Source organism: Alligator mississippiensis, chromosome 2 (assembly GCF_030867095.1).
Source record: "Alligator mississippiensis isolate rAllMis1 chromosome 2, rAllMis1, whole genome shotgun sequence".
Lineage (NCBI taxonomy): Eukaryota > Metazoa > Chordata > Crocodylia > Alligatoridae > Alligator > Alligator mississippiensis.
This window is the reverse complement of record NC_081825.1, coordinates 181,069,437-181,096,019: the sequence shown is the minus strand read 5'-3', so window position 1 is coordinate 181,096,019 and position 26,583 is coordinate 181,069,437. Positions and strand designations below refer to the sequence as shown.

Sequence of the window (26,583 nt, the reverse complement as noted above, 5' to 3'; positions counted from 1 at the left end):
TGAAAAGATAATGGATATATTGAGAAAAGTCATCAGTGCTTCTCTTGATATCCTGCTTGAATAACCTTTTGGCCAAGAGAAGTTGTTCCTGAGGACAACAAACCTAGTAGGTCATGGCAAACCACACTATGTTATGATATTGATTTCTGGAATTGTTTTTGCTCAATGAGGGAGTCTCCCTTCATGTTAGCAGCTGCCCGCTTTGGGAATGGCAAACACCATTTCTCAAAAGAATACTCTCTATAACAGTTGGTCTCTCTATAACAGTGCCCTCAGAAGAGACTTTTGATGCTATTTCCTGTTTCTCCAAAAACATTTTGGATTTTTTGGTGGGAGGCTTCAGGAGACAGAGCCAACCAGAGCAGGGTGTGGGGCCCGGGGCAAGTCAGCCCATGTGGGGCCCCGCCCCCGCTCCAATCCCACATGCCCCAGACCCGAAGAAGCTGCCACTGCCATTGGTGTCAGCGGCGTCAGCAGCGGAGGGGGGTAGCAAGAGGCTGGATGTGAAGCAAGCAGCAGCAGCAGCATGGAGTTGCCGTGGCCACTCCGCCTAGCTCCACAGGGCCCCCCAAAGCACAGGGCCCAGGGTGGTTACCTCGATTTGCACCCCCCTCTCCCCCTCCCTCTTAGGGACAGCCCTGTCAGGAGATATTGGCAAGTCACAAGTCTAAGCTTCAGCTCCATCTTCTATCTGTGAACTTGTTACCAAAGAAATACATTTCCTCAGATATACCTGAAATATGTTGTGCTGCATGCATTTCAAGATGGATTTGCACCAACCAGTATACTTTCAGTTGATTTGTTCTTGGTTTTATTGGGTTGATGGGCTCTCCTTTTAATGTACTAAGGAAATAGTTAAATTGCTTCATTTAAATGTGGCTTTTATGCTGGCAGCTGTTTACATGCTGGGGTTAACTGTATTAACTGTCCCTCTTCTCTCCTATTCTTTCATGGCAGGGGTGAAATCCTGGCCATGGATAATTTAATGAGCCAGGATCTAAGTCAAAGTTACCTTTCAGTTTCTGCCACATTTGTACCAGAAGTGAATAGAGTTCAACACTAATCAAACCAATTGTTCTCTTCACCTTGTGTCTCGCCTTAAACTCCTCCCAGCTAAAAATATTTATTTCTTAGGACTTTGAAAGTTCTCTCTTCAATGTTCATAGTCCTTGTAAGGTGAAGCATTTTTTTTTATCACTTCAGGGGAGACAATATGTAAAAGAGGTCACCAAAAATTCTGTTTGGGAGGGTAAATTCATACAAGAATGCTGAGTATCTCTATTCTAAGTTTGCCAAACGCCACTCACATTTTAAGGCTAAAGGCATCTAGCCATTCCACTGCCCTTCTTGTGAGGGATTTGCAACCCTTACATTTCTACTTAATGTGTCCCTCACCTCTGCAGAACAGACCCTTCAAAATGATCACTTAAGAGAATAATAGCTCCATATGGTGAGCAAAACATAAAATGAGAGACATGACCTACTAAGGATTAAATTCTTCTTTAAACAAACAAACAAAAAACAAACAAACAAAAATCACTAAGACCACAGACAAAAGTTACATTCATAGCACTACAGATGTAAACATGTAATCCTGCCTGTGAAGGCCCCAGGGCTGAAGTGCAAAAAACTTAATAGAAAAAAGCATGGAGCAATATGCTCTCCAGTCAAGGCACATGATAGAGGATTGCTTAGCCCTGTGGCTCTGCTGATCACACTTCAGTCTGGATCCCCTAGGACTACAGCTCTCCTCTCCTCTTGCAGGGTCAGGGCAGGCTACCAGTGGGTATGCTGTGGCGTAATGTCCTGTGCCCACTATGGGAACCAAGAGAATGGAGTGCTGAGTGACTGAATAGCCTGCTCTCTCCCTTCCTCCCAGTCCCCTTGGGGATGGTGGGAGGGCAGTGCACAGCACTATGGGATGTTGGAGGACTGAGAGATCCCTTGTTGTGCTAAGGCGCACTGTGCATACAGTATATGTAGGGATCTACTCAATTTGTGATTTTGCAATTTTTGTGGAAAACAATCACCGTGAAATCTGGCATTCCCTGCAATTTTGCACAGAATCACCAGGAAAAAAAAACTTTCTAAAAATAAAATGCTGGCTCCCTACTTAAGAGTGATAGATAAGACAGCAGTCAGGGATATGATTATCTCCCAGACAAAACAAAGACACCTTATATAGCCACCAAATTAAGGGCGTGGTATGAATCCTGGAGAATGAGTTTTGGACAAAGCTATTTTCTGGATCCAATCCAGAGCAAGAAGAGAAAAAACAAATGGTGCAGTGCTACTGAGATGGGGAAAGAGGGAGGAAAAAGGTGTACAGCTGGAGCCTAAACACTACCAGTTGTCCCATCAGAAAGAAGAACATAAAAAGCATTGAAATGATCTCCCAGAGTGGTGCTGAGAATGGTAAGAAATATGGGTAGGTTCAGACATTTCCTTCAGGATTGAAGGCTGCTAAGAAAAGTAAAAACACTCCACTTCCAGCCAGATAGTTTGAGAAAAAAATCAAGAAGCAGGTAGTGCACACTGCTTTATATCCTCGCAATGTAGGAGTCCAAGGAAGAGTGGGTTAGACTCTAGAGCAGCAATTCCCAATGCAGTGCCTGTGGGCACCATGGATAAAACTTCAAAAGAATACAAGTAAAGGGAAGCTGCATTTTGAAGTTGTGAATCTAATGCAATTTTAAGTAATGTATGAGATGATCGGATTGATCTGAATTCTAAACTTGAATATTCATATTGGAGCCCACTGCTTTTTCTTTTGAATTTGAATGTGCTCTTGGGCACATAAACATTGGGAACCCCTGTTCTAAAGCATACTCCACAGGTACTGCTAAGGTAAAAGAGTCTTGGAGCAAAGCTCAAGGATATGAGCTAGACTCATCAGTGAGAATCTGTACATGAACCAGTAGTGTAACTAGGGTGGGACGAGCAGGGCACCAACCTAGGGCACGGACTTAGAGGCGGCACCAGTGTGGCCTCCCTTTCCCTAGGAGTCTTTTCAACAGCAGGGGCAGTCCTGCACTGCAGCTGGCCACTGCAGCCAGGCAGACACAGCCCCATGCCCAGTAGTATATCTGGGATGAAAGGTATGTGGAATTACATCCCTCCCCAGGTGGCTTTACCACAGAAGGCACAGCCCTGCCCCCAGCAGTAAGTGTGGGGTAAATGGCGATACCAGAAGTCCCCAAGGGGCCCAATTTGCTGCTGCCTGTGCCTCAGTAGCTAAATGAATACAGCTTAATAAATACATTCACTCACAGCCAAGAACATTTCTAAGGCAAAAATCCTATTTCTTTTGGCCCCATCATCAATACAATGTAAATATCTCAAATAATCTTAGTGCATGGAGCAATTCTCCATAAGATAAGTAATAATTAGGTAAATGGGAATAGTTACTCCAAACTATTGGCTTAGCAAGAAACCTTCCAGTGTGCTAAAAGACAAAAAAGGAAGCTTACAAGAGGCAGAAACTTGGACAAAGGCCTAGGGATGAGTATAAGAGTGTTGCTTGGGCACGCAGGCATAAAATCAAGAAGGCCAAAGTGCAATTGTAGTTGCAGCTAGCAAGGGACATGAAGGTTAACAAGGAGGGTTTCTACAAGTATGTCAGCAACAAAAGGAAGATCAGGGAAAGTGTGTGTCCCTTACCAAATGGAAGAGGCAACCTAGTGATAGATGGTGCAGAAAAAGCTGAAGTACTCAGGGCCCTTTTTACCTGTCTTCACAGGCAAGGTCAGCTCCCAGACTACTGCACCTGGCAGCACAGTTTGGGGAGGAGGTGAGCAGCCAACCATGGTGAAAGAACAGGTCATAAATTATTCAGAGAACCTGGATATGTACAAGTCCATTGGGCCAGATGCGATGAACCTGAGTGCGCTGAGGGAGTTGGCTGATATTATTGCAAAGCCACCAGCCATTATCTTTGAAAACTTGTGGCAATTGGAGAAGGTCCCAGATGATTGGAAAAGGGCAAATACAGTAACCATCTGTAAGAAAGGGAAGGAGGATCCAGGAAACTACAGACCAGTAAGCCTCACCTCAGTCCCTGGAAAAATCATGGAGCAGGTCCACAAAGTATCCATTTCTAAGCACTTGGAGGAGAAGGTGATTAGGAACAGTCAGCATGGATTCATCAAAGGCAGGTCATGCCTGATCAACCTGATTGCCTTCTATGATCAAGGGAATGGTTCTGTGGATGTGGGGAGAGCAGGGGATGTGATATACCTTGACTTTAGCAAGGCTTTTGATATGGTCTCCCATAATATTCTTGCAAACAAGAAAGTATGGGTTAGATGAATGGACTATAAGGTGGATAGAAAAACTGGCTGGATTGTCAGGCTCAAAGGGTAGTAATCAATGGCTTAATGTCTAGTTAGAAGCCAGTATCAAGTGGAGTACCCCAGGGGTTGCTCCTAGGGCCAGTTTTGTTAGATATCTTTAACAATGACCTGGAAGATGGGATGGAGTACACCTTCAGCAAATTTTCAGACGGCACCAAGCAGGGGAGCAGTAGATATTCTGGCAGATAGGGCTAGGACTCAGAAAGATCTCAATAAATTGGAGGATTGGACCAAAAGAAATCTCATGAATGCAGTCCTGCAATTAGGATGGAACAATTCCATGCACTGGTACAGGCTAGGGACCAACCAGCTAGGCAGCAGCTCTGCAGAAAAGGACCTTGGGGTTACAGTGGACAATAAGCTGAATATGAGTCAACAGTGTGCCATTGTTAAAGGCTAATGGCATACTGGGCTGCATTAGTAAGAGAGTTGCCAGCAGATTGAGGGAAGTGATTATTTCCCTTTATTCAGCACTGGCACATCTGGAGTCCCGTATCCACTTTTGGGCTCCCACTACAGAAAGGATGTGGACAAACTGGAGATAGTCCAGCAGAAGACCATGAAAATGGTTAGGGGGCTGGGGCATATGACTTCTGAGGAGAGGCTAAGGGAACTGGGCTTTATTTAGTCTGGAGAAAAGAAGACTGAATAACAGATTTAATAGCAGGGTTCAAAAGAGGATGGAGCTAGACTGTTTTCAGTAGTGGCAGATGACAGAACAAGGAGCAATGGTCTCAAGTTGCAGCAAGGGAAGTTTAGGTTAGATTAGGAAGAACTTTCTCATGAGGAGGGTAGTAAAACACTGGAACAGGTTACTCTGAAAAGTGGTGGAAGCTCTATCCTTGGAGGTCTTTAAGACCTGGCTAGACAAAGCTTTGGCTGGGATGCTCTAGTTGGGGATGGTCCTGCTTTGAGGAGGGCATTGGGCTAGATGACCTCTGGAAGTTCCTTTTAACCCTCATTTTCTATGATTTTATGAAACATAAGAGATCAGAATCTAGTAATACTGCATTTAGAAATGTTAAAAATAAGTTTGTTTGGATAAAATCAGTTGGTTTTCAATAGGATCCACTCATCTTCCAAAGGACATTTTCACTGTGAATTTTAAGCAACACAAGTTATGTGTTAAACAAGAACACTCAGGGGGCACATCTACATATGCATTTATGTCACATTAAATGTACTGTGCAGTAAGCGGGAATAATCCAGGGTCTACACATGCAGGCAACCTAGGACTAGATTTAGTCCTGTCAGAGCAGTCTGCCATGTGCCCCTGTTGCCACTGGGGCAAGCTCCAGCCTCCAGCCACATAGCTGCCAGCACTTGGCAGCCCTGCCGAGGCCAGAGGCAGCTGCCAGCATGTGGTGGCCATCTTTAGGGCTCATCCCCACCTGCACAGCCCTGCCCAGCCCCTCCCCTGCCTGGGAGATGCTGGTCCCCCCTCCCTGCCCCACCTCTCCCCCTGGCAACCAGTGGTCCACGCTGCACTGCTGGCCATGGTTCTGGCCCTGTTGGCCCCACCATGCCCCTCCCACCCAGGCCCAAGGGCAGCCATGCACCCACCAGCTGAGCCCAGGGCACCGGCTGGGGGAGGCTCTGGCCAACCCCCTACTCCTGTGCTCCCTGCTCCGGCCCCACTGCCCACACCCCCTCCCCCCTGACACCGTACACACCCCCAGCACCACTCCAGGACATGCACACAAGAGAAACTGTGTAAATGTTATTAATAGAACAACCCCCCACATCCCTTCCCAATCCACCTTTAACAAACGCAGCCCCCTTCCCCCTCACTCCACACACAGTACCCCTTTATCACCCTCCCACCCTCCAACAAAAAAAACTGCTCCCTAAACTTAAGAGACACTTCAGGTGTCTGATCCTGTCCCCAAGTCCACCTGCGAGGGCCTGAGAGGTGGGGCCACCCAAGGCAGAGAGCCTGGAGGCAGGCGGCCAGCACCCTGGTTACAGACAGTTTTTCTGCCAGTCCACAGGCCACAGTGAAGCCCAGGGATGCCTACAGCCGGTGGGCGTTACAGGACCTGCTCCAGGGTGATGCCAGGGGCCTGCTGCAGGGTGGTGGCTGGGACCCAGGGGCCTTACTACACTGAGGCAGGGGGCCAGGTGCAGGGGGGCATGGGCACAGCTTCCCATGGGCATCCCAGGGCAGCCAGCTGCTGCTCCAGTAGCTCCATGCACCACCGCTCCAGGGCTGCCATCTCGACTCAGTGCATGTGGCATGCCTGGAGCTGCACCTTCTCCCCAGTGGCCTCCCGGGCAAAGTCCTCTGCTTGCCATGCCTGATGGTTTCACAGATTTCACAGATATTAGCACTGGAAGAGACCTCGGAAGATCACTGAGTCCAGCCCTCTGCCCCAGGGGCAGGAAGTCAGCTGGGGTAACAGGATCCCAGCAAGATAAACATCCAATTTACTCTTGAAGGTGTTCAAAGTAGGTGCTTGAACCACCTCTGGAGGCAGGCTATTCCAGACCTTGGGGGCTCGGACAGTAAAGAAATTCTTCCTTATGTCCAGCCTGAAATGGTCTTCCAGGAGTTTATAACCGTTTGATCTTGTCATCCCTTGGGGCTCTGGTGAACAATAGTTCCCCTAGATCCTGGTGAACACCCCTGATAAACTTATAGGTGGCCATCAGATCGCCCCTGAGCCTGCGCTTTTCCAGGCTGGAGAGTCCCATAGCTCTCAGTCTGTCATCGTAAGGTCTGTTTTCCTGACCTCTGATCATGCGCGTGACTCTCCTCTGGACTCTCTCAATCTTCTCCACATCCTTTTTGAATTGTGGAGCCCAAAACTGGACACAGTACTCCAGCTGCAGCCTCACCAAGGCTGAGTACAACAGGAGAATGATGTTCTGGGATTTGCTTGAGAAGCATCTATGGATGCAAGCCAGTGTTTTGCTCACTTTACTAGCCGCAGCATCACATTTAAGGCTCATGTTCATCTTGTGGTCAATCATGACCCCCCAAGTCCCTTTCATCTGTAGTGCTAGCCAGCATAGCATTGCCAAGCTTATAAGGATGCTGCAGGTTTTTCTTCCCAAAGTGGAGAACCTTGCATTTTTCAGTGTTAAACACCATCAGGTTCTCGTCCACCCATTTCCTGAGCCTGTCAAGGTCAGCCTGGATTGCCCTCCTGTCCTCAGGTGTGGATGCTTTACTCCAAAATTTGGTAACATTGGCAAACTTGGCCAGTCCACTTCTGACTCCAGTGTCCACATCATTAATGAAGATGTTGAACAATATAGGCCCAAGAACAGAGCCTTGAGGGACCCCACTGGTTACAGGGCACCACGACGATTGACTTCTGTCAACCACCACCCTCTGGGTCCTACCACAGAGCCAATTCCCCAGCCAGTGGATCATGGTGGACCCGAGGCCACAGTTGGCCAGTTTTGCCAAGAGGTGATAGCAGATCAAAGGCTTTTTTGAAGTCAAGATATAAAACATCAATCTCCTCTCCCTTGTCCAGGTGATAGGTCATCTGGTCATAAAAGGAAATGAGATCGGTTAAGCAAGACCTACCCGCAACAAACACGTGCTGACTATCCCTCAGGATGTTGCCATCAGCCAATCCATTGAGGATGGCCTCTTTGATGATTTTTTCTAAGACCTTCCCTGGGATAGAGATCAGGCTGATGGGCCTGTAGTTTACCTGATCCACTTTCCTCCTTTTCTTGATGATAGGCACCACATTGGCTTTCTTCCAATCTTCAGGCACTTCACCAGAGCACCAGGAACTCTTGAAGATTCATGCCAGGGGCTGAGCTATGATGCTAGCCAGCTCCTTGAGTACCCTAGGGTGTAAACCGTCAGGGCCGGCTGACTTGAAGTTGTCCAGCCTCTCAAAGTGTTCCTTCACGAGGTCAGCATTGATGGCGGGCAAGCGATCTCCCTCACCCGGGCCTCACTGTCCCATAATGGGCAGGGGCAACCCATGGGACTGATGAAAACTGACCCAAAGTACCCATTTAGTAGGTTGGCTTTTTCCTGGGTGTTCGTTGTCTGTTGTCCCTTCTGGTTTAGCAGGTATCCAATGCTGCTCTTGTTTTTCCTCCTGCTCCCCACGTATCTAAAAAAGGACTTTTTATTATCCTTGATACTTGTAGCTAGTTGAAGTTCAGTCATAGCCTTGGCTTTCCTTGTTCGCTCCCTGAGGGTCCAGACCATTGCGGAATATTCCTCCTTGGAGGTGGATCCCATCCTCCATTCTTTGTAGGTCTTTCTTTTCAGCTGCAGGAGGTCCGCTAGTTCCCGGGAGAGCCAAGGAGGCTGCTGTGCACTTTTGCTGCTTTTCCTCCAAGACAGAATAGCATTAGCTTGTGCACCAAGAATCACTCCCTTGAGGAACAACCACTCTTCCTGAACTCCCCTTCCCTTTGGGTCACACCAACAAGCCTCCTGAGCTTGTCAAAGTCAGCTTTCCTGAAGTCGAGGACTTCTGTATTGCTGACTGTCTTGCCAGCTTTACGGCAGATGGTGAAGGCGATCAGCTCATGGTTGCTGTCACCCAGCTTCCCATCGATTGTTAGGTCGCCGACTAGGTCGTCCCTGGTTGCTAGTACTAGGTCGAGCAGCGCTTTACCTCTCATTGGCTGGTAGACCTCGTGTCAGATAGAGGCAATCCACGCACGAGAGGAAGCTTTGCGACTGCTCGGATTTAGCTGAGCGCTCTTCCCATGAGATGTCTGGGTAGTTGAAGTCTCCCATGACAATCATGGATCTGGAGCATGCAGGTTCAGCCAATTCCCTGGCAAACTCCTGGTCAAACTCTTGACTTTGGGTGGGAGGATTGAAGAAAACACCACCTGCGCCCTCAGACCTTTTAACCCCACTCCCAAATCCCTGTAGCACTGCATGACCTGGCTGGGAGCGCTCCAAGCCATGTCATTGGTGCCCACATGGATAAGGAGCATGGGATAGTGGTCAGTGGGCTGGATGAGTTTAGGGATCTTTTCTACAACGTCTCGGATGCGGGCTTCTGGGAAGCAGCAGACTTCCCAGGCTAAGGGGTCGGAGTGCCAGACTGCCCCCTCAGTTCCCCTCAGGATGGAGTCTCCCATGACAAACACTTTGCGTTTTGTCTTGGGGAGAGCAGGAGCGGTAGCTATAGTAGTGCCCGTGTTGCCTGCGGGAGCTGGCAACTCAGCAGGCTCTGCTGGGGCTGCAAGAGGTTCATACCTGTTGCATAGCTCTAGCAGGGCAAGGGCCTTGGTGTGGTGGGCCTTGGGGTCCTTGACCACCTTGGTCCAATCCCTGGGCTGGGCAATAAGGGAGGTCCCCAAGTGCTCCCTTGTCCTGGAGGGAGACTGTGGTCTACCCTCCATCTCCTGGGGGAGAAGGGCCTGGCAGTAGGAGTCTATCTCCTGCTCACAGCCCCTGATGGCACACAGTCTCTGGACTGCGGCCTGGTGCTCCTCCAGCTGGCGTGCCAGAGACCCCAGTAGGGAGCAGACCTCACAAGGGGAGGTGGCCATGCTCCTGTGCCCCAGAGCCTGAAAAAGTGACAGGCAGCCCCTGCAGCTGAGAGCCAGGGGCTCCGTCTGCATGGAGCCCGGAACCGTGGGCTTCATCTGGGTGGAGCCTCTGAGGAGCCTCGGGGACCCTCAGCGTGCAGCACGTGCCCAACCGTGTCATGCTGCTGGTGGGCTGGCTATGGCTGGGACTGGCTTCCCTAGGGTGGGGGTGCACAGGCAGGGCCTCAGGCCCTCCCACTCACCCTGCTGTGCAAACTCCACACTAACTCACGTGCCAGGCAGACAAGCGCGCCTGTTTGTGCAGTCTATTTGCGTGGCTCCCTGGGGGGCTGGGCGAAGCAGGGGCCAGGGCGGGGTGAGACTCTGGTCTGCCACCCAGGCCTCCACTGGGTCCACCAGCCACCAGAGCAGACAGCTCCCCTCCTGGCTGCACTGGTGGTGCAGCCGGTGCTTCCAGGCAGTTCCAGCAGCAGGTGGCAGCGAGCCTGTGGTGGTGGTCCTGTGGGCCCCTGTGGCCTCTCCCCCATATCCAGATGTTGGCCCTGCAGAGGCAAGAGACAGACGGCTTTTGTGAGGCTTTGCAACATTTGAGAGATAAGATGCTCTGCTCCAGGGGCTCTGTACTGCCTGGCCTCAGATTGGAGATCGGTCATGTGCAGGTGTCCAGGGACCATGGTAAGCTGGCCAGGCAGGCCCGGGCTCAGGTGGATGCTGCCCAAGCCCCTTGTCCTTGCTTGTTCCCTGGGGGCTGGCCTCGGGCCGCCTGCCCCCTTCCCAGGGTAGGCCAGGCCAGGCTGCTGGCAGCACCTACTGCTGTGGCTCCCATCCCCATTGACCACCCCCCGCCCCGCAGGCCCACCACTCTGCTGCACTGCCACGCAGTCCCAGCACCTGGGCTCGGGCACATGGGGTTCCTACACAACTGGGGTGAGGGGCTGATTGTACCCCTGTCCTCCCCCACCCTCGCTGCTGGAGGCCTCCCCAGTGAGGTGCCCCAGGGCCAGCCACCCACCACATTGCCACTTCAACCTGAGCATACCCATGCTGTGTGTGCCGTGGATGGTGCGTGATGGGCTATTTGTGCAGATGGAGGCCAACCCAGGATGCTACACCCTGCTGCTGCTGATACTTCTGGTGCCCCAGGCACACCTGCATTCCTGTATTGGGACCCTGAGCTACGACAGCTCAGGGGGCAAGCCCAGCCTGCCCTTTAACCTCCGTGGCTACCTGGAGGGCTATCTGTTGCAGAGCTACACATTCCTAACCCCAGCATGTAAATAGCTGCTGGAACTGACACCTTCCTCGGCATGGGAGAGGCCCATGCCTGCCCAGCTATGGGGACATGGGCTGCTCAATAAGGGTCTGACCTATGTTCTGCCTCTGCGTGCTTTGGGGGGAAACCTGGGGCCAGGGGATAGTGGGCAGGTGGGGCAAGGAGTGGACCGGGGCTGGGGGCAGAGGCAGGGGCAAGGAGGCTTCCCACACCCCAGTTTAGAACTTACCATGGGTCCAGGGCCAGTGAGGTTGGTGGCTCAGCGTGGGGCTCCCTATGCCAGGCAGTGTCCTGCTCCACCTGCTGTCCATGGCCTGCAGTGGGCTGGGGGCTGGTGCCTAGTGAGAACCCCCCCCCCCCCCCGGGGAGCTGCTGGTGCTTCTGGCAGCCAGCAGTGGTATGGCCAGCCACTCCTCATGGGTGGCTGTGGGGCGGGGCTGAGGCTGAGGCAGCCGCTGGCCAGGGCTTCCCAGGCTGCCAGTGGGCACAGCAGCCAGAGAGGAGTGAAGGGCAGGGTGAAGGCCCAAGGTCCCCTCCCGTGGTGACATGTCGTCAGAGGTGTCAGGGTGGGGTGCAGGCTCTTGAGGCAACAAAATTTGGGTCAGCACCCACATGAAGGGCATGGTCCTGGGAGCTTCACTGGACCAATGATTGTGGCCAATCACAACCACCTTCTGGGCCTGCCAGGCCTTAGCCTTCACACAGCTCTGCTGTGCTGACCAGGAGTGGCCCCGCTCACACATCCCAGTTGCTAGGGCCTCATAAATGTGGGTGTTTGAGCGCCTGCCCTGAGTAAACTGCCTCAGGCCATCCTTCTCACTTCACAGGAGAGTGCACCTCCTCCTGGGTCCAGTTGGCACTCTGGGGCTCCAGATGGGTGGGTGCGCAGGGATACTGCCAGCGCTGGACATGGAGAAGGAGGAGGACGTCATACCCTGCACTGGCTAACTGGGCCCCTGTGCGGCTGGCCCTGTGCTGCTGATTTGGGAGAGCTGGCAGCAGCACCCCCAACAGGGGCACGGTCAGGGAGTCACAGCCATGCAGCCAAGGTGCTTCACTACAGTCCTGAAAAGAGAGAAGTGGGGGATGAGCAGCAGTAGGTGCTGGCTCTGATGGCAAAGCTGCAGCTGCAGCCCTTGGGAGCTTTGATGGCAAAGCTCCCAGCTGTTGCCTTTGGGAGCACTCACCTGTGGCCAGGGAGCAGCTCGGGAGGGGACAGCCCAGGCAGACCCAGCTTGTGAGCTGTCTAGCAGGGCACACGGGGCCTGCTGGGGTACTGCAGCTGCAAGCAGCTCCTGCTGGCTTCCTGGAGTATATACCCTGAGGCACAAAATGGCTGCAGACTTTTATACCTTGCAGCTAAAGACTGCCAAAGAACATCCCAGGCTAGCAGCAGGACAGGGGGCCAAACAGGAACCACTCCAGATGGCCCCCTAGTAGCTGGGCAGACCCAGCTGGGAGGCTCCTGCTTTACTGTGCAGTAATGCATCTACATGTGCATTACTGTGCAGTAACTAATTGGGTACAAGTTGCCATAGTTACTGCACAGTACAGATGTGCAGGTGTAGACACGTGCTTGTATTGCACAGTAATTTAGGTTACTGTGCAGTAAATGTGCACATGCAGATGTGCCCAGTGGGATACTCCTAACTCAAGATGAAGACAAAATTCAGTAAATTGGGAAGCAATGCTAACATCAGACCTAGGACTTTTGAAGAAACAATACAACAAAAGACATGGTTAAAGTGAATAACCTTCAGATATCTCTTGAGAACCAACAGAATTGGATGGAATACATAGAAGAACTGCTGTTTCCAATACAAGAAATATAAGTTTTCTTATAATACAGGGTATTGTTTGACCTGAAGCAGAAGCAATATTTATGCTTAGAAATAAAAACGTGCATTGGACTTATTTCTCTCCCAAAAGACACAATGACTTAATGGGACATAACAGACATTTGAGACTGAGAAAATATATTTTCAAAGAAGCTATTTGGACTTAGCTTTCCTCCAGACTTTGATTTTGAACAAAGGGACAAAATTTCTGTAGGCTAAAGTAAAAGTTCTCAGCTCCGGAACTGTGACATGTAAGTTTCACATCCTACACAGTACAGAAGGCTTAAAAAGCCTGGAAAACAAGATAAATATCCTAGTTTACCATCTTATAATTTTACTGTTGGCATTAAAGGAAGAGATAAAAGAGCCTATCTTCAAGAAAGGGAGGAAAGTGGATCTGGCAAACTATAGGCCCATCAGCCTGACCTCTATCCCGGGGAAGGTCTTAGAAAAGGTTATCAAAGAGGCCATTCTTAACATCCTGAGGGATAGCCAGTATGGGTTTGTTGAGGGTAGATCCTGCTTGACCAATCTTATTTCCTTTTACGACCAGGTGACCTATCACCTGGACAAGGGAGAAGAGATTGATGTCATATATCTTGACTTTAAAAAACACTTCGATCTGGTATCCCATGATCACCTCTTGACAAAACTGTCCAACTGTGGCCTCAGCCTCACCATGATCCGCTGGCTGGGAAATTGACTCCGTGGTAGGACCCAGAGGGTGGTGGTTGAAGGAAGTCAATCATCGTGGTGCCCTGTGACCAGTGGGGTCCCTCAAGGCTCTGTCCTTGGGCCTATACTATTTAACATCTTCATTAATGATGTGGACATTGGTATCAGAAGTGGACTGGCCAAGTTTGCCAACAACACCAAACTCTGGGGTAAAGCATCCACACCTGAGGACAGGAGGGTGATCCAGGCTGAGCTTGACAGACTCAGGAAATGGGTAGATGAGAACCTTATGGGTTAACACTGAAAAATGCAAGGTTCTCCACCTTGGGAAGAAAAACCTGCATCATGCTTATAGGCTCAGCAGTGCTACGCTGGCTAGCACTACAGATGAAAGGGACTTGGGGGTCACGACTGACCACAAGATGAACATGAGCCTTCAATGTGATACTGCTGCTAGTAAAGCGAGTAAAATGATGGCTTGCATCCATAGATGCTTCTCAAGCAAATCCCAGGATGTCATTCTTCCGTTGTACTTGGCCTTGGTGAGGCCACAGCTGGAGTATTGTGTCCAGTTTTGGGCTCCACAATTCAAAAAGGATGTGGAGAAGCTTGACAGGGTGCAGAGGAGAGCCATGCGCATGATCAGAGGTCAAGAAAGCAGACCTTATAAAAAGAAGCTGAGAGCCATGGGACTCTTCAGCCTGGAAAAGCTCAAGCTCAAGGGTGATCTGGTGGCTACCTATAAGTTTATCAGGGGTGCTTACCAGGATCTGGGGGAACATCTGTTCACTAGAGCGCCCCAAGGGATGACAAGGACTAATGATCACAAACTCCTTCATAACCATTTCAGGCTGGACATAAGGAAGAACTTCTTTATTGTCCGAGCCCCCAAGGTTTGGAATAGATTGCTGCCGGAGGTGGTTCAAGCACCTACTCTGAACACCTTCAAAAGACATCTGCATGTTTATCTTGCTGGGATTCTATGATCCCTGCTGACTTCCTGCCCCTGGGGCAGGGGGCTGGACTCGATGATCTTCTGAGGTCCCTTCTAGCCCTAATGTCTATGAAATCTATGAGTTCTTTGATTAGCAAGTGTTATTTTCATTTTTTGCATCTTTAGCAGTTTGAGATGCAAGTGATTAAAGTGAAAGCAGTGGCAAGAGTGTTTGACATACCACTATCTGTTTTATGGAGGCCACAGATGTAGCATGAATAGAAGTATTGCCTAGTTAAAATATTAAAGAACCTGACTGTGACCTAATGTTTAGACTGATATAAATGCCCTGATGCTTGAAATGGAAGTAATCTTTCTTTCTCTTGAATTTGTCTCAGGAAAAATGGTAATGCAGAGTCAACAGTTTCTTACAGATAGCAATGGACAAGTGCAGCATGGACAAGAAATACCACTGTACTTCCAAACAAGATGGTGTTCTTAACCTTATCTGATAATCCCAAATACATAGAGCAATTTGGAAATATAAGCTCAGATTTTCAGAAGTGCAAACCACGAGTTATGCAGCTATACCCACACATATCTAAATAAGTGATCTGATATTCGAAGTGAAAAGGTGCCTAAATATGGATTTAGGAACTTAATATTAGACATATACTTTTAAAATCTTGGCCACAAGCACCTGAAATGCTTGAGGCAGCTTCTGCTAATGCTACTATTAACAAAAATTCACGGGATATCTTAAATCCACATAAAGTTCTAGAGATCATTATTTATACTAAATATATTTCATGCTAATTATATAGATTTAATAAAAATGTTGAAGCAATATTGATGAATTTTATGTGATAAAAGTTATATATAATCTGACTTAATAAACTGTCAGTCGGTTTTCAAATTAAAAATTCATTATATATTCTTTGCTTGCTTCTACTATGAGCCTAAATTAGTCAGAACACACTTTCAAAGTTGGTCACTTGCAATTTGCAGACATGCATTCGAATACCTTCATTTTATGTATGTGAATATCCATTCATGAGATAGTCAAAAGTACTTGCATATTTTATTTTGGTAATCTGATTCTGAATAATAATAAATACTTATATCATAAAAATTGATTTATCAAGGACAAATTGTGCACAAATTGTGAAAAAAAATCATTAATTTTTTTACCATCCTCTGCATTTTGTCTTCTTTTGTGTCTTTTGTTTTGCTAATTCCAAGTGCCATATTCAGTGTAAAAGTACCACGTATTCCACTCCAAACAATAACAGCTCCCCAGCGCCAGTTAAATCCATAGCCAAGGCGACTTAGTAGAGGGCTCAGGAACAAAATAACTAGACCCCTGAATGCATAATAGAACATAATAAACAAAAATATTAATAATGAAAGAGAGATATAGCTCTGTGTGCAGTCAGCATACTGAAAGCACTTCAGTCCCTACTTTCTTACAAACTCTTCTAACAGATTTGCATGCATGTTGAACATGAGGAGAGACAAAATGGAACCTGGCAAGACTCCCAGCTACAGAACTCTTAGTGAGGAGAAGCCACTTTCCCCACAACATTTGCTAAGAACACTGAGCCAGGAAAGAACACTGCCACCCAAAACCTGAAACATTCCCTCCTATTGTAAACTACAGTGAACCAGTACCACTTTGTAATAATGTTACAGAAGGCTGTGAGTACCTCTAGCAATATTAACACAGATACCTAATTTTTATTCATTACCAGAGGCTCACCATTTCCCTTTAATGCCAGTACATTTTCTGTAAAACACCTGGGTCTGTAGCTAGACTGGCAATATCAGGAGGTGTGTCATATAGGTACTATGAAAATGACACCAATCCAATTTTCTCTGTAAACTTAAGCAAGAATCTGGTCAGTAGTTGATATCCAGATATTCAATTTAGAATGAAGTTTTTCTGAGCAAAGGTCACGGAGCTTCTACCTTAAGGGTAACCTTCCATCCTATTCCTTTCCTAAGAGGGTGGCTGATATTCCTCTCCAGCAATTTCTCCTCATTCACCTTCACCAGTGTCACGAGTATGACCCAAACAAGATGGGTCAGGTTTCAAAACCAAGCATCGTTAACTGGGGAGTCCAAAGACTATGGGTTAGACAGGGATGAAGAAAGAAGCTAGGCCAGTGGTTCTCAATCTTGTTAGACTCAAGGCAGCTCTCCATAACTTTTGTGAATTGAACAGAACCCCACGTCAAAAATGTTTTTGTTTATTATCAGGGATCCTGGTTTTCCCTGATAAAAAAATAGCAAATTCTCTGATTAAATCCATTATTAAAGTGAAAGGCATATATATGTGTGTAAGTGTGTGTGTGTAGGTATCAGTCAAACACAATGTTTTATTGATATATTTACAGTTGTAAAGCAACCTGGAAACCTATCAGTGCTGCAGCGATTCAGCGATTCAGACATAGACACAGCTTTAAAAGTTTTTTCTACATACCTTGAGATAGCAGACGCAGTTCGTGAGCGCTGCGATGGTGGGGCACATGGAGCATCCCACAGGAGTGCAGGGGGGGCCCTCCACATGCTTGGTGGTGAACCTGGAAAAGGACCGGAAGTGCTTCTGGAATTACTTCCGGTCCACTTCTGAGTCTGCCAGGGAGCGCAGGGGGGGCCCCCCTGTGCCCCCCTGGTTCAGCAATCGGCCACAGAGGGACCCCAGGTGCCCCCCCCCAGATCCAGGAGGCACCAGTCACCAAGCCAGGGGGGCGCAGGGGCCCCCTCCACATGCTCCCTGGTGGACCCGGAAGTGGACCAGCGAAAGTGTTTCTGGTCCACTTCTGGTTCTGCTGCCGAACGTGCTGGGGAGCACTCCTGCACTTCTATGGGATGCTCCATGTGACCCAGCATTGCAGTGTTCACAAGCCGCCAGGTACCTAGAGGTATGTAGAAAAAACATTTAAAGCTGTCTCTACATTCGAATCACTGAATCTTTCCAAATCTCTCCAAATCGATTCAGAGGGTTCTGATTCAATTCGAAGAGATTAAAGGGTCATCTGATTTAATTCGGATTTGGAGATTCAGCTACCAAATCAGGCCAAATCTCTGCTGAATCAAATCAGGGGCTGAAGCGTCGCACAGCCTAATTTTTATCATGGGGAAAAAAGAGCTCCCCCTGACCCTTAGCTCACAGAACACAGGTCCAGGCCCCTCACTCCACACCCATATCCCCCTGGCCCTGCTGGTGCCCCTCACACCCCCTCATAGCCCCCAGGTCTGCTGGTGCTCCTCACTCCCTCCCTATAGCACCCAAAACCTGCTTGTGCCCCTTGCCCCCCACACATAGCCCCCTGCCCCCCCAACCCTGCCACAGGGGGCTCCCAGCTGCCAGGGCTATGGGGCCAGGGACCCAGGTCCACAGCCCACTGCAGCAGTGCCGGAGCCCCAGGTGCTGCAGCAAAGTGAAGCATGGAGCCCAGCTCCCCTTCCCCATGGGAAACATGGCTGGAGTGGAACCCATGAGGGGGGCATGTGTGGGCTGCCCAGCGTGGGCTTGGGTGGGGGGTGGGTGGGGCTTGCTGCCCACTGCTGTGTGCACTCCTGGGGAGGAGAGGGGGGACCTGTGTCCTCCACATCTATGCATGGGGCCAGTTGTGGGCTACCTGCTGTGGGTTCAGGCTCGCTGCCCTGCTGCTCTCCCCCCGGGACCTCTGGGGGCCGGTGAGCAGGACCCGCATAGCAGGGCAGAACAGGTCCAGGTGTGGAAGCTTGGTGCTGCTGCGAGCCCCATGCCCTAGAGCAGTGAGGGGCATAACCCTTTGTCACTGCCCCTTGGTGGGCAGGGAATACCTTACCAAAGCAGCACAGAATTTGCAGCAGCAAGGAGCTTCCTTGCCTGGCTCCACTCTGCCCTGCTGTGCCGGCTCCTGCCCACTGGGCTGCAGAGGTCCCAAAGGGAGGGCAGTTGGGTGGGGATCCCGAGCTCATAGCAGGCAGTCCACACCTGCCCCATGCATAGATCTGGGGGTCATGGGTCTGCCTGCCCCACCAGGAGAGTGCAGTGGCAGGGAATCCGCCCCACATCCCCGCCTCCTGGATGAGCCACCTGTGGCCCTGTCCTGCTCCCTGCTGGGGCCATGTGGCTGCATATTCCAGCACCGAGCTGCAAGCCCTCCAGCCCCAGCCCTGCCCAGTTCACTCCCTCCCTCCCTATGAGGGCTGCAATTCCTTCCCCCCATTAGACTTACCTCTGAAAGCTGCTCTCCAGACTGACAGACAGCCAAGAGCATATACATTAGGGCTGTGAAATTTCAGCAGCCGTTTTGTTTCAGAGGTGTTTTGGGCCATTTCGGCGCCTGAAACACTGAATCTTAATTGAAATGGAAGGCTCCAAAATATCTCCGAAACAAAACAAGGCATCTGAAATGTTTCAGAAATGTTTGGAAAATTTCAGAATTTCGGAGCCGGGCTTGCAGGGGAACAGTGCTGCCGTGCTACACGACTCAGCTCTGCAGGGAGCAGAGATTCGCACCAGGGGTCTCCTTGCCCTCCTCGCTGCTGCTGCCCACCCTGCACTGCCCCAGTGATGCGGGGCTGCACAGGGCAGGCAGCGGCAGCGAGGAGACCCCCAGAGTGGATCTCTACTCCTTGCAGAACCAGGTCATGTGACAGGGCAGTGCTGGTCCCTGCTATGTGACCTGGCTCTGGCAGGGAGCAGAAATCCAGGGCAGTGCAGAGCGGGCAGCAGTGGCGAGGAGACCCCTACGCGGATTTCTGCTCCCTGCGGAGCCAGGTCACATGGCAGGGCAGTGCTGGGGCCTGCCACATGACCTGGCTCCACAGGGAGCAGAGATCCATGCTGGGGTCTCCTTCCTGCCACTGCCTGCCGTGTGCAGCCCCATGTCACCAGGGCCGTGAGGGGCGGGCAGTGGCGGTGAAAAAACCCCTGGCGCAGATCTCTGCTCCCTGCAGAGCCAAGTCATATTGCAGGGACCTTGCTCGCTGCTCTGAGCTGCTTCCCTGGTCCGCAACCCAGCACGATAGGGATCAGAGATCTGCACAGGGGTCTCCTTGCCTGCACAGTGGGCAGCAGCCCTCACCTGGATGAGCAATCCACACCCCCCATCCTGGTCCTCACTGGGGCCCTGCAGCCCCCAGCCCTGCAGCCCCAGCCAGCTGGGCAGTAGGGCTGTGCAAAGCTTGCAGCCCATTCAAAACAGATCTGGAGGAGATTTGAAACAGATTCGGCTGAAATGAAACAGGATAGTGATCCAAAACACCAAAACGAATCACTGTCCTCCAAAACGGCTAAATCTGAAACCGAATCAAAACTGTTTTGCACAGTCCTAATATATACATGTGCATGGCGACCCCTGCCTGACTGCTCCCCTCCCACTTCCCGGCAGGCTGGAACTCTGCAGAGAGCTTTTTGCCAAACTGCAAATTCCACGTTTCTCTGTTAAAATGAGAAACCCATGCTTTTCTCCAGTAAAAGAGAAAATCAGCATTTTTCTCCATTTTCCCCATGTGAAACCCAGATCCCTGTTTATTATGATACTTACATGCTTGAAGGGGAGTCAGGAAGGAAGAGGAGCAGTTAGTAGGGAAGAGCCTGTGCTGCTGTGAATGGGTAAAAAGAGCAACTGAAAGGGAAGAGCCTGCACTCATCTCCTCACTGGGACCAGTGGTTATCTGGCTTATCTCCTCTCTACTACTGGCATCCTTCAAAGGCTGCTGCAGCACCCTGATCAAGAATTATTGATCCCCTGGGCAAGGGAGCAGGGAACAAGGAACCGGTAACTAGTCTTGGAGACAAGGAACCAAATTAGGGAGCTAGAAACAAAGGATAAGAAGCACCAAAGTGAGACAGAATAGGAACCTGCCTTAGTGGGAACCTTCAGAACACTGCAAAAATAAGCAGCAGCCACATCCAAGCATTTTAACTGAGGCAAGACAGAGACATGTGGCAGCCAGCAGTCAGTGTCCCCCAGGGAATTACTCCAGAATGGGAGCTTGTCTGTTTAACTGCCACCCTGACTCCTGACAACCAGCCAGGCAGGACAAAGATCACAAGAGAGTCTTGAAACACAGTGTTCCCAATGTAACTAAACTAAGAGAAGATGGGATCCTTTTTGAATTCCTCTTTCTAAGTCTACATTATTTTATCTGTAAAATCTGATATTACTTCCCATAAGATTTAAAATACAGAATGAAGGCAGCTTAGGTTAATTAACCTGTCCTAGTCAACCTGAGGACACTGTATACCACAACATTATGTTTTCCCTAATATTTTATAGATAAAATTTGCACAATACTACATACCAAGATTTTAAAAATATTTACAAGGTAAGCACTTAATGATAACTGAAACAAAAAATAAAAATTCTAGAGACTGAAAGCTTTGGCGCACCACCTGCATAAAAGGTCTTATAGAAGAGACCACCCACAATTTTAAGACCCTGCCAGATAACAATCATGATTTGAAAATTTGTGAAGAGAATATCATGCATCTTATATGGAAATCTGTTAAGAAAAAGACCTGAAGTAAGCAGCTAAAGCCATGTTGCATGAAATGAGCCTCAATAACCTCAACCTTTGAGCTGCAGTTTTTCCAGGTGTATAGAAATGAGAAATACAATCAGATAATCATTTAAACATGGATTTCATCAACAGGTAGAATTTATTATTATGACCCAATTCTGCATTAAATATTTCACAGAACAACTTATCTACCTCTTCATATAGCTGGAGTACAAGAGTTCAAATAGTTATATGGCTTTTGGTTTGCTCCAGATCAAGGTTTGGCAAAAATAGCCTATAAACAAGGGTTCACTGAAAGCTTGTAACATTCTAAGCACTACCCTAATGCTAACAAATTACTGTTGTTACTCTGTTGTATAAAATGAAAAAAAGAAAAATTTATAAGACACCTCAACATGCCACTGCATATACACCCAATGAAAATGAATTACAGTTTAAATATTTTTAAAAGTCACATGAGCTATCATCATTTTAATAAGGTAGGAAGGGATAGATGTAAACACAGATGTAAATAGGAATTCTTACCTTATAAGATTCAATGCAAGGTAGACAGTTAAGATATAAAACAAATCACGAATTGTTATATACTCAAATGTTTTTTCAACTATTACAATTCCAAAGATAATAAATATCAGACAATGAGCCAAAAATGTTAGCATTGCCCAGAACCTGCATGAAAAGAAAAATATACAGGTAAATATAAAACATCACCATTGGTAAATAATACCTTCTTTTCAGAATTAGTATTAATGTATTGGTTATTTTCAGCCTTCTGTAGATGTAAGAACTTTTCAACACTGCTCCCATCATCATGTGTCATTTACTGCTACAGGATACTATCATTGCAGTCAAGAATGTAAGAGTTAAAAAGGGATTGGACATTTATGTGGGAAATAAAAATACCTCAAATTATAATAGCAAATGCTATAAAAAGCATTGGAATAGATTTAAAATTTTAGACCTTTTAAGGCCCAAAGTGAATCTTGAGTTATTTGGAGACTTCTTTGAATAACAGATTACAGGTAGAATTTATTATGCTGCTATTAAATGAAAACAAAAGCTAAAGCGAGGCTTTGAAGGCTTTAGGCAAAACAAAAAAAAATGTTCACATTAACTTTTTTAATTATACAACTACAATGACAGAGATATGAAGGTGTCAGGAGTGGTTCTTGCCTGCATAGGAAAGCCTTTTTTGGCATAACCAAAGGGATTCATTTAAATGTATTTATTTTCAAATAATATGGTCTTTTTGAGTTATCTTATGTTACTGGGAAAGGAGAAAGTTAAACCAAAAAAAGACACCCGTATAACAAGAATGTCCAGATTGAATATTATACTATTATAACTCATAAAAAAAACCCAACAACTTTCCCATGTAGACAAACTCAGTATATAGGCAACATGACTGGCTTTTTAAACTTGAACTGTTACCACCTGACTGTGTCTGTAGTATCAATTTACCTTTGAAAACTTTAAATCACAGTAGATCAGTCACTAAAATCAGTGTTTGATCATTCCAAGAGCAGAAATTACTGACACTAGGAAAATAATCTTCCATGGGGGAACTTTAGCTTGCAGGATTCACATAGCTCCAAAAAACCCCCATCACACAAAATTTTCTAATGGAGACTTCAAGGTGAATTAATCCTTAAATTGTGTAAAGCTGATCATAAGAAACTGCAGAAAATCTGTAGAGTCTTTGTGATAAACTGGAAAAGTAAAAAGCCAGACTCAGACAAATGGAATCTAAGTGATTTATTTGGGGAAAAGTTTAAAGAGCTGCACTGGGGCACTTTTTCACACCAAATCAAAACCTTTTTTCCACTATAGTTGTAAAGCATTCTTGCAGACATCTTCCATGAAGCAGAAAAGTCTTAAGGAAACTTTTCTCTACATTTTAATCAGAAGACTAGGAAGTTTTTTTTAGCCAGTGAATTATGAACAAACCATCTTAAGTGTCCCAACTTGAGCATACTCTACTTCTGGGGTCACTACTTCATCTGTTATCGTGACATCCTTTCCAGAAATATAAGTGGCAACTAATGTCCCATAGAACATAAATAGTCAATTTAAGCAGAAATATATTCTCACCTAAAGATAAATTCATCAACCCCTGGACTGAAGCTCACAGAATCTAAAAGAATTCCCAAAATAGCAAGAGAAAGAATTCCAGACATTCCAAGCCATTCAGCTAAAGAGAAAAAAATTAGCTGTTATTATTGTACTGCGCACACTAACTCAATTTTAATTCATGGGTAGACAGGCCTAAAGTAGTAGCTTTAAGTTTGCTTGTGGGAGATTTTTAGATGCATTACCATTTGTAGTATCCAAGTATATTAGTAAATATTAAAATATAGCATAATTAAAATAAAATATAATTCCAATTAAAATATTTCTTTTCTGGTTATTGCTTCAAACACAGATTATTCCCAACGTAGTTTTTTAAATGAGCTATAAGGAGTCTGCAGTTTGATTATTTTCTTGCTTGACCACCAGTATTAGTAATGCTTTTACAATAGCTCTAGGAATTAGTAATATTTACTAAGTTACATACTACATTTTGACTTTTTATTAATCCAAGAGAAATTTTCAAATACTCTAACCCTCATTTTTCAGTGGCAGAGTACTGATCTGAAAAGAAGATTTTTTTAACTTTATTTTTTAAGGTAATGATTACCCAAATTAGTAATCATGAACACCAACATTGCTCACACTCTGCTGGCCACTTTCATGGCTGCAAAGTACATAGCTGTCATGGCTGTAGTATTAAGAAACTTGGGGGGTTTAAACACATGCTCTGGGAATGTGTGTGTGATTGGGGGAAATTACCGTGTGTGTGTGTGTGTGTGTGTGTGGTGGAAATTACCACGCTCCAGCAAACTCTGATGCACTGTAATTACAATACGTCAGGGCAGCCTCACTGCTCATGTATAGGCCCCCTTGGTTGAAAGCTCTCATTTTCAAGGCTTCTAATAGTTTCAGGGCTGCTACTACAAGACTTGACAAGGAGGGTAGATAGCTGCAGTTAAACTGATTAACTCCTAGCATTTTTCAAAGTTTCTAATAGAGGCCCTTTGCCAGTAGTTTCCCCTTTGCTGATTCTGGAGCAGTTAAACAGTTAGACAGGAGGGCAATCCAGGAGAATCTTGACAGGCTCAGGAAATGGGCGGATGAGAACCTGATGGTGTTCAATACCAAAAAATGCAAGGTTCTCCACCTTGGGAGAAAAAACCTGCAGCATGCTTATAGGCTTAGCAGTGCTACGCTGGTTAGCACTACAGATGAAAGGGACTTGGGGGTCACGGTTGACCACAAGATGAACATAAGCCTTCAGTGTGATGCTGCGGCTAGCAAGGCAAGCAAAACAATGGCTTGCATCCATAGATGCTTCTCAAGCAAATCCCGGGATGTCATTCTCCCCTTGTACTCAGCCTTGGTGAGGCCACAGCTGGAGTACTGCATCCAGTTTTGGGCTCCGCAATTCAAAAAGGATGTGGAGAAGCTTGAGAGGGTGCAGAGGAGAGCCACGCACATGATCAGAGGTCAGGAAAACAGACCTTATGATGACAGGCTGAGAGCCATGGGGCTCTTCAGCCTGGAAAAGCGCAGGCTCAGTGGTGATCTGATGGCCCACCTATAAGTTTATATGGGGTGCTCATCAGTATCTGGGGGAACGTCTGTTTACCAGAGCACCCCAAGGGATGACAAGATCGAACGGTCACAAACTCCGCCGCAACCAATTCAGGCTGGACATAAGAAAGAACTTCTTCAGTCTGAGCTCCCAAGGCTTGGAATAGACTGCCGCCGGAGGCGGTTCAAGCACCCACTTTGAATGCTTTCAAGACACATTTGGATGCTTATCTTGCTGGAATCTTATGATCCCTGCTGACTTCCTGCCCCTGGGGCAGGGGGCTGGACTCGATGATCCTCCGGGGTCCCTTCCAGCCCAAATGTCTATGAAATCTATGAAACAGTACAATTAATTTCAAAATAGACAGTGGGGTCAAAGATGCTACTCTTAAGCAGTTTATGCATTTAATTGATATGGAGATAAATTATATTTGTTACAATGTAAACAATGACAACATATTGAGGCTGGCACTGTGTTGGCATTTTAGTAAACTATATATTTAGCCAGTATGAATTATACTGTACTCTGCTTATATGTAATATAACACTTGAATGAAGATTTATGGATTTAGATAACTAATTAGCATCCACCATGCTAAATTGAAATATTCGAATTTGTTCTAATAGGTATAAACAATTCACACTGACTCTGTAATATACCATTTCATATGATCACTGTGGACAATATTGGTTAATTCACAAAATCAGAGGCACAAAAAAATAAATAAGAACCCTACCAGCTTTTTCAAGAATAAATAAAGGCAATATATTATTTGCAAAATATCTTCAGCTAAACAATTTTGGCTCTCTAACAGATACCCCCACAGCCTGTTTTCTGTTTTTCACTCATTCAATCCAAGCAAAGAATAAAAAATAGTAAGGATACTTCTTACTGGGCATGTCTACACAAGATGCTTTATTGTGCAGTAGAGCTAATAACTGTGTGTTAAACATCTGCGTCTACACATGCAGATGCTTACTGCACAGTAACTGGCTCCAATCATGAGTAAACTTGCAACCTGCAAATGCAAGTAGCAAATTTACTCAAGAGTACCTACTGCACAGTAGCATATGTGAAGATGCCTGACCAGGAACATATGTGCTCCCACTCAGCCAGGCAGCAGGGGGCAGGAGATTGTTCCCTGCCCCCAGGAGCTGTCTGCTACTGGCGTGGGCTCCGTCACCAGTGCCCGGGCAGGGATAACGTCCCCCTGCCCTGGCAGCAGGGATCTCCCAGCCCCCGCTCCATGGTCGTGGGGCCCAGGCTGAGAGATTCTTCTCTCTCAGCACCAGATCCATCACCATGGAGCCAGTGCTGGGAGAGAAGGATCTCCCTCTGTCTGCTGCCGGGACCTGTTGCAAGGCTGCAGGGAGTGGGAACAGTTTGCTGCTAGGAGCAACAAATCTGCTCCCGCATCCCTGCACATGTAGACATATGCCCAGGAGAATTTACTCTTGAGTAGTTTACTCGAGACTAAACTGCTTCCGGATTATATGCACATGTAGATGCACCCAATACTATGTTTTCCCAAACAGAAATCCCAATAAAATACAGAACAATATACAAAACAACCAGGGTTAAGGGATATTTTATTTTTTGCCCAGAAAAAAATATATACTACAAGTAAAAGTGGTTATAACCCTGGCCCTTGTAGAGATCTCAACTGGCTCCAGCATACTAGGAACAAAGGGAGGCAGTTGTAGGATTCTATCCTTAGACAGTATTAAGGTTGTAGCACTTCCTTGAAGAAGATGGCAGCACACAAATATTCCAACAAAAACTTGAGTGAATAACTTCTTAAATAAAAAACTTATGTGCATATTTTTTTCAGTTTTAAAACATATCAAAACAGGCCATCCTTTTACCTG

The 26,583-nt window shown here is 47.3% G+C and overlaps 1 protein-coding gene across 1 annotated transcript in view; it reads right to left on the bottom strand.

The window, feature by feature from the left end:
* LOC102565360 (sodium/hydrogen exchanger 10) overlaps positions 1–26,583 on the bottom strand; it is a 192,129-nt gene that overhangs the window by 122,698 nt on the left and 42,848 nt on the right. Inside the window, exons 7-9 of the mRNA XM_059721332.1 lie at positions 23,176–23,275; positions 21,610–21,753; positions 15,754–15,925 (exon numbers count right to left, since the gene is read on the bottom strand). Coding sequence (XP_059577315.1) covers positions 15,754–15,925; positions 21,610–21,753; positions 23,176–23,275 — 416 coding nt within the window. The remainder of the gene's footprint in view (positions 1–15,753; positions 15,926–21,609; positions 21,754–23,175; positions 23,276–26,583) is intronic.